We start from the raw sequence: 8,694 nt of genomic DNA, 5'->3' as shown, positions 1-8,694 counted from the left end.
TGGCATGTTCACACCTTCAATAACTGCACGAAGCTGCTCCTCGCCGCCTGCCTCAGGTCTCATATCTGAGGCTAGGCAAGCAAGGACATTGTTACAGGGAGCAGCTGCCTGCATCTGTTGAAACATATGGTGTGTTGAGCAGACTGGATGTTCTGGAGCTTCGGAGTGCATGTGGAAAACTTCAAAAACCAAGCAACAAGAGGCCCTGCTTTAGAGTGATGTTTGAGCAGCTTTGACGGTGTGAAGTAAAAAGTAACCATGTTATAAAAATATTAAATACGAACCTTTCATAATAATACAGCTGACTTGCATTTCTACACTGTACTACATGAAGACAATCCAGATCAGATATGACCACAGCTTAATTTATGATTTAAAAAGACAAAGTGCAAAATTTTTCCACCGCACCCACCACCACCTCCTCCTCCTCCTCCTCCTCCTCCTCCTCCTCCTCCCCCTGAAACACTCTGACAGACAAAACAGATGGAGCAGTATTAATTTAGAGCCTAAACAATGAGCACATGACAGGAAGAACAGATTAAGTATTCTTCCTCACGCTGATTCGATCAGGAAAAAACAAAGTTCTGCTAGTGTGTGAGCTGAAAACGGATATTAACAGTGGGGTAGTGGCTGTGGGATTAATTAATTAATAAGAATAAAGACAAATTAATGATGAAAAACACAAAAATATAAAATTAGTCAAACTGTAGGGATAGTTTACATTGCAGAGTACAGCTTTTTGTTATTTTTTAAAAAAGAAACCAAATGCTGCAAAACATCAAAACCTTGTATACAAACTCAAAATGGTTTTATGATATTGAACAAGGGGAGTTTTGGGAAAGTGTCTGTGAATAGGAGAAAATTTACCATAATAATCTGCAACAATCAATATTTAGGCATAATCATCAGTTTTCCAGGTTTGGTAACAAGTCTTTAATTCTTAACATGTTACCTCATGTTGGCAGCAGAATTAGACGAATATATCATACAAGTCAATGTGACTTTAAGAGAGTCCAGCAACATATAAAATGCTAATAGTTCATGTGCAGACAGAGTAAAGATGCTTAATGACAATGAGTGTACGCCCTGCTGTCATGTCTTTCACCTGCATCACCGGAGATCTTGTTGCTCTTTAAAAGTTCGATGTCCATTTCCATGCCAACGTGAAGCATTTTTCAGCTTTCAGAGTCCATAATGAAGGTCTCAAAGTTCGGATCGAGTTCAGACACCAGCGCATCCACAAAGTCCTCAATGGTGGGCCGTCTCTGCAGCATCCCTGCCGCACAAAAACACAAAGCAGCAGGTTTTAGTCTGCGTCCAATGCACATCTGCCTCTGGGAAGGAAAAAGCTCTGGCAGGACACTGGGATGAACTGGTTTTCTATTTTCCATCACTCCATCTCACCTCATTCTGACAGCAAAAGCACAGCTTTTTGGAACATTATAGATGAAGTCACTGCAGTGGTTTTATAAACCAGAGCACTCTGAGGTAAAAAGGAACAATTTTCAAGAAACCCTTTGAAGGAAGTCTTATTTTTATCCCAAATTAAGCTAAAATCCAATTACATTCATGGATACAGACCACTGCTTCTGAGACGTTTGCTCTAATTCTAGTTTGCTCGTAATATCATCAACATTAGTGTGATGTATTTTAAGGATGGATTTATTTTTAGTTTGGATTTTGCAGTTTCATGTGGCATTCTACTTTAAAGTAGAGATTGACTGAGGGAGGGGACGACGTTGAATATCTGCTGTAGAGATATCAATCCAATATGTCTATATAAGGAAATGTAAATCACATTTTGGGCAAAATTTCTTATACTAAATCGTTAAAGACAGTGTGCAGCACTTTTATTTTTTTTCTGAACTGCACCCTCACACATTGGGCTTCGTTCAATAACATTTTCATAGTCTTATCTTTGTTACCTTATTTTGTATGCTGGACTCATACGAGTGTGCCACATGAGATACACCAGACACTCCTAACTTTAGATAACTATTTAACTGTGTGCATGTTCATGAGAATTGGTCAAGGGGAAGTCTTTGTAGTGGGGGTGGACAACAGTATACGTGCCATGAGAGGTGATGCTGCACTGCGAGGTATAGTAACAGAGGATGTTCCCCTGGACAACAACTTCCATGAACCTGCATGTGATGATGTGTGTGTTCACAATTGTGGTTCTTGCATGAGGCCCATTTGCCTCATACTGAAAATGAGCGTAAATACGCACAAAAACTCAGAGAAACCAGCTTCAAGGATATATTTAACAGGTCTCAAATGGTGATACGATCACAATAAAATGTAGCTATGAAGTTCACAACATCTTCTACTTCTGCTTTTAACAAAAGGTATACTGTTCATTTTATAGTGCTTTATAGAAGGTGATACGGAGCTCACACACACACACTCTCGTTACACCAGACTGTGACTAGTGCTGTAGAGCGAATATGACTGTGCAGCCGGCGAGCGAGCCCTGGGAATGTCTGTCTGTGTTTTGAGAGCCTGTCTGCCAGCTCATGCGTGGAGGACTCCCTTGCTCGCTTTACAATTCAGCTGCACGCCCGCTTTGAAGTCAGTTCATTTCCCCTTGTGTAGCTGCCAATGTAAATAGGCGCTCTCCCCCTCCCCCTCTTTCCTCCATGGGTCACCTCCAACGCACACACACTCTCAAGCACACAAGCATGTCTGCACAGGCACGCATGAATGGAGACGCAAAGAGTTTCACACAGCGACCCTGAACATGGACACACAGCAAGATATGGACAGTCAAACAGACACACACACACACACACACACACACACACACACACACACACTGGGGAGTTTGTTTTGCTGCCATCCTGAAACTGGCTCAGCCGGTAGACACCGATTGCAGGTTTGGCCCGGCCTGCAGTGAATCGCCTTGCATGAGAGCACCAGAGAAGGGATTATCATCTCCTCTTACCCACTGGTTGCACCCTGCCTCTTGGCTACAAGATGATCCCAACATACAGGGGTCCTGAACGCACCACAACCGCAAGGCCCCTGGATCCCTGGGAACACGGCAGCCACATGAAAGTGATGATTTCCAACCATAAATGATAGTGCTAAGTAAAAAGCTGCAGGATGTTGTTGCTGTGACCACTGTTGATGTCTGTGGCAGTTGATGGTCCCTTTTGAAGTGGAGACTGAAATGCTATGAACATATTGAGCTGCATTAATAAGCGTTAATAGAGTGGATATTGAGGTCAGCTTATCAAGGTGCACTTAAATGCATCTTCAGAGAGCTGGCACTGTAAGGTAATACAGTTAACACAACTGTAATAGAAAAGTGCTTCAGTATTGTAATTTCATTACTGAATATCATTCCAAGATAACGCCATGGTATGAGGAGAAAGGGGGACATTTTCAGCACACTATTCCTGCATAGGACATCTTAGTCTATTCCTTTTAATTTTAAATACATTCCTAAGTATTTAATGATGTAAAACAAGACTAAGAGTCTGAAGCCTTGCTAGGAGCCCTATGAGGCTGTGCTTAGACAGCATGTCAGCATGCTAACATGCTCACAATGACTTAAATATTCTACTGTACTGTATTAACTAGAGTGCACGAGGGAATTGTTTACATTTTACAAAACATGACACCATGACTGGCTTGCCAACATGCATGAAAGTCATGGTTGACAGTTCTCAATCACTGAGCCCTCTACTGCAGTAACACTGTAATTTAAAAATGCCTTAAAACTGATGAATGTGTATTTTAAGGAGTGTCGGCCAAAGAGCATGAAAATGAAGGATGGGTTTATTATGACAGCATGTTGAACCTGATTTGCTAAAGGAAAAAGAGCATGGATTGTGTTAAAAAATACAAAAATTGCTGTGTAATTTGTTATAAGTTACAGACTTTATGTCAAAATATTCTGACTCAATCCAAGTCATTGTTGAAAGAACAATTGCATGTTGATGAGATATTTTATTAATCCTTGCATGAATATCCTCTTTTATGTTGCCAAAGGTCAGAGGTCAGTCACAGAACAGCATCAGTAGAAAAAGGGAAGTCACTGGTTTTACTTCAGGCTTCCTTGAAGCTCAAAGGACAGTGTCAAGGGTAGTCACCTCCCCAATTACTACACCAGTGTAAATGTAAGAAACAAGCACACACGTACACACATGTTCTGACATGACACGTTTACTTGGTTGATTTTTTTAAAGTGTGTGAGCGGACAGAGCTGTGGGCTCAGCTACCAGTTGAACTCTCTGTCCGCAGCATCACCGGCACTTTCTCTAATAGATGTAATTTCCTGACTGTATATCCACAGGGGAGATCTGATGCCTACCGCCTCGCCTGCCATAGGTTAGTGTGTTAAAAAGCAAAGTTAACATGACAAGAGTGATGAGAGAGAGACAGATGGAGGAGGAGGAGGAGGAGGGGAGAGAGAGAGAGATAGAGAGAGATGGAAATGGAGGTGTGACCATGAAAGAGGTTATTCAGGTAAACAATAGCGCCCTCGCTGGCTCCTCATCACTAACAGTTCTGGGTGTCAGCACCTGTGTCTCACATGGTTACCAACAGTAGATGAAGAGAAACACAACAATGAGCGGTGAGGAGTGAGTCTTTTTTCAACCCAGATCCCTGAGCGAGTTTGAGAGGAATGCACAGATAACCTCAGAGTCATAACAACAGTGCAGAGGACTATCTGATCTGAGAAGCTGCTTTGACAGATACACACAAGGAGGTGGAGCGGCAGAATCAGACAAAACAGACCAGCAGGGTACAATCAGCACACCGTAAAAAGACAAGCACTAAAGCTAAAGAAAACGGATCCTTTGAACTAAAGGGATAGTCTGAATTATTTGAAGAGGGGCTGTACTTATCAATAGTCAGTGTATTACTTAAAGTAGATTCCGGTTGGCACAACCCCAGTTTGGAGAAGGAGAGACGAGTACAGAGGCTAAGGAGTGTAGCCTAATAAGCAATTTTACCTTGCAGAAAACGGGAGTTGCTGGTCTACCACCGTGTTTATTGGTGAGTCTGAATTGTACTTTTAAAACACTGAAGTAACACAATAACACAAACAAACTAACAGACGGAGGCAGCGGTAGACCAGCAAATCCTGTATTCTGGAGATTAAAATGACTGATTTTGCCAGTAGAATTTGGTTGGTATGGAAAGAGCGATATTTGACAAAACTGCATATATTTAAACTGGTATATTTTCTGGTGGAACTTTTGTAAGCGGCTAAATAACCTTTTGTTGCTGTTCCTGTCCCCAGCTGTTCGTACCTTCCTTTCTGGTGCTCCTCTCTGCTTCCCAAAACTGGGGGTTTGCTCATCAGTATCCACTGTAGGTAATACACTTCCTATGAATAAGCACCTCATACAACCCTACGTCAGATAATCCAAACTATTCCTTTAACAGCACCACACAGGTAAAGGTAAACTATAGTACGAATCACAGCAAAGTATGAAGAACCTCTCAAACTACTGCAACCACAAAAAACCTAGACAGTGGATTCTTTTGCACCATGTTACACTAATTTGCATTTAAAGAGAAGGCTCCATTCAGAGGACTCAGCCCAGCAGTGTTCACCCATGGAAATAGTTTTATTTGTTCAAGGTTTGAGATTTCTGTCACCACCCCAACACAATGGAGGCGATTATTTTCATTTGTGGTGCTCAAAGCACGGTACATCAAATAATTCAGCAAGATGTTTTGCCCCACGCACTGGATAATACACAGGCCTCACTCAAACTGCTTTGATGAAACATAGTTCCAGCCACTTCACAACAACACCACCTCCGCAGCACTGACGCTGTACGAATCTCTGTGCATGCTTGACAGCATCACAGTGGGCAGAAATATACACTCAGTCTTGGCAACGCACCGAGGAAAGCCAGAGCCAAACTAAGCATAGGCTGTGCTTTGTGTCCATTGTTAGGAAAGCCTTAGGACAGAGGCTTTGCCATGTGAGTCATCTCAGATTTAAGAGTTTCCATTTCCATTCATAATGGCACTGACACAGCCATTGAGGAACAAGGCTTCTACCTATTACAGTCATCTCAGGACCTGGAGCGTTAGCCAACTTGGCCAATGGAGTTTGGGCAAAACGGCAGGTGTTAAAAGACACATAACAAAGTGTTTTAAATTAACAGTGGATCTTTCTTAACAACAGCATCCCCAGACAAACTGATTAAGAATGCACCTTTTAAGCCAAATCCTGCTACTGAACAGCCCCACTGGAACTACTGTCAATTGAGTGCCTTTGCTCAAGGGTACTTCAAGAGTACTTATTGGGGAAGGAAAGTGCACTACTCATTCTCTATCACAGCCCAATTTTTCCAAGCTGGTGTGGGAACGCTCGAATCACAGACTCTTCTCTTCAGCTCAGTTTCCTCTTCTAGTCTGAAACAGTAATTTTCTCAATACAGATCAGAGAGACTGTTTTTATTGAAAAATGGAAACTCATTTTATGTTGACGTTATATGTAAAAACAGCTACACTACACTAGTCTCAGCCAAGCTGTCACCCAAACATGCAACAATGCTAACCCTACCCTTTGCAGCATCCATGTTGCTTCTACACTATGACTTTAAAGCTCATGAAAACACCAAAGTCAGAAGAATGACTACTCAGCTCACGAAACGGGACCATCCGAGGAGCATGTGAAGGCGTCATAAATCCTAATGAATGGTACAGTATGTCCAGTCCACCCAAATCTGCCCTATTATTTTTTCTACAATTGCACTTACACTAAAAGTTAAAAAAATCTTTCAAGTAAACAGAGTTTTATCTTTCATATGCAGCTTGCACAGACTCATTTATTTAGTTAAAGGGTGGTGGGCGATGGGTATCAGTTAAATGAAGACCTATGTGGCTGGCTAACAGCTCTGAGCCTTGCTAATGACAGCTCTGGGGAGCAGAATTCAGCAGAAATGTTTCAAAATTGCTGCCCAGCCTGCAGCTACTGCAGACTGAATTTATCAAACATCCGAGAAACCGCCTAGAAAGAGTTTTTCTGTCACAGATAAAGAAACTGGGAATAAACTGTGACGACAACATTCTTCTAAGAACAATTAAATAAAACAGTATTCCCATTTTTTGAATATGGATTTGATTTTAAGATTTTTATTGTAAGTCATATTAGTCAACCTCTGGAGTAGTAAAGCTTTTCTACAAAAACCCATATATTTCTTTTTTGTCTCTCTGAAAGTAAGTGTAGCAAGCACTTTTATTTTTTACCCGTGTTCTGCTGTTAGAACACTAATCAGCACTGCTGGAAAGTGTCTTTAACCACTCAGAAGGCTTAGCTGAAACTGGTTGTTTTCTAAGTGCTATTGATCCCAGTCCCATGGGCTTGGCCGTGTTCTGTTCTTTCATGATTTAATTGGTTGCTTTTATAGGCCAATTACACCCACTCGCAGCTTGGAGGGAGCAGCAGTGAACCACATTTGTACATTTAAAATGCGAACAAACTGCAGCGTGCAGTAACTTGAGCATCAACCTCGCTGCCTCTGTAGTGTCTTATTCCCAGTATGTGTATGAAACAATACTTATATAGCTACTGTAAGTAAGAGTTTATGATCACACATTTCAAAACACATTGCTGGCTTCCTGTTCAGCTGCTGCTCATAACCATTCGAAACATGTCAAGGTGTGAAAAGCAGTTACCTCTGTCAAACCTGGAGGCAAACCTTCGGCTCGCTGCCTCTGTAATTACGCCTTTGAAGTTCAGGAAGCTTTTCCTACAAACAGCACTTAAGACAGGCCCAGAAAGCAAGCAAGACAAAGGTGATGACAAACATTGCACTGGGAGGCTCTTTGTTGAGCAAGTGCCTTCACAAAAGAAGAAAAACCTGCAATGTTGTTGAGGATAAACCCGACAAAACTCAACCTAAACCAGCCTCCTAATGAAAGACAATTTTCCCTACCTACAGCTTATGAGGTTCTAAAATGTGTGTATCTCGGTAATATTTTCGAAAGGTTTATGCAAACAGATGAACTTTGACCATGCAGATGCTGTTTCACTTCAGCGGGCTGAAAAATTTAGCCAACACACGTGCCATAACTATATAAGCTGCAAAATTAAAGACATTCTCATTCAACTCAGCTCTACTTTATGTTCAGCCCTAATAAGAAAATGTTAGCAATTTTATACCTGCAAAACAGCAGCATGTTGGCATTGTATGCAAAGCATTGCATGTGCCAAAGATCACTTTATCAGAGCTGCTAGCTCAGCTGTGGACTGTTTGTCTTGCTGATGCATTTCCTTGTGAAAATTCAAAAAAACACTTGTCAGGTCCAGAGACACTGAATACTAGAGACAATGGAAACTGCTATGCCATCAGAACTAGTCAGTCAGATTACTGTGAATCCTTGCTCCCTGAGATCAGTTAAAAAAAAAAAATCCCTCTCCTGTCTCCAGCGCATACAAAATGCTGCTGCCAGGATTTTGACTTGGACTAAGACACATGACCACATCTCACCAATATTTCCTTACACCTGTTGCTTTAAGGACTGATTTTGCTGATTTTTTATAAAAGCCCTGAGAGGCCTAGGTCCAAGTTATTTAGCATATCTTTTAGTGCCCTTTGTCCTTTCCTGCCCCCCTGAAATCCTCAGATGAGTCATTCCTGGTTGTTCCTGGGTCTATTTTCATTGCAATGCACTTTAAAATGTGTTGAAAGGTGCTACATAAATGTTTATTATATTATT

The 8,694-nt window shown here is 41.5% G+C and overlaps 1 protein-coding gene across 1 annotated transcript in view; it reads right to left on the bottom strand.

Moving 5' to 3' along the window:
- Positions 1-905: 905 nt before the first annotated feature.
- The window catches only part of LOC146328264 (mitochondrial intermediate peptidase-like), a 32,865-nt gene continuing 25,076 nt past the window's right edge, over positions 906-8,694 (bottom strand). Inside the window, exon 19 of the mRNA XM_084717167.1 lies at positions 906-1,276. Within this exon, the coding sequence (XP_084573293.1) occupies positions 1,176-1,276 (101 nt within the window). The 3' untranslated portion in view covers positions 906-1,175. The remainder of the gene's footprint in view (positions 1,277-8,694) is intronic.

This window comes from Lutjanus erythropterus, chromosome 4, assembly GCF_056507025.1.
Source record: "Lutjanus erythropterus isolate fLutEry1 chromosome 4, fLutEry1.hap2, whole genome shotgun sequence".
Lineage (NCBI taxonomy): Eukaryota > Metazoa > Chordata > Actinopteri > Lutjaniformes > Lutjanidae > Lutjanus > Lutjanus erythropterus.
Note: the sequence above shows the minus strand (reverse complement) of the source record. Positions and strands in the feature narration are given on the sequence as shown.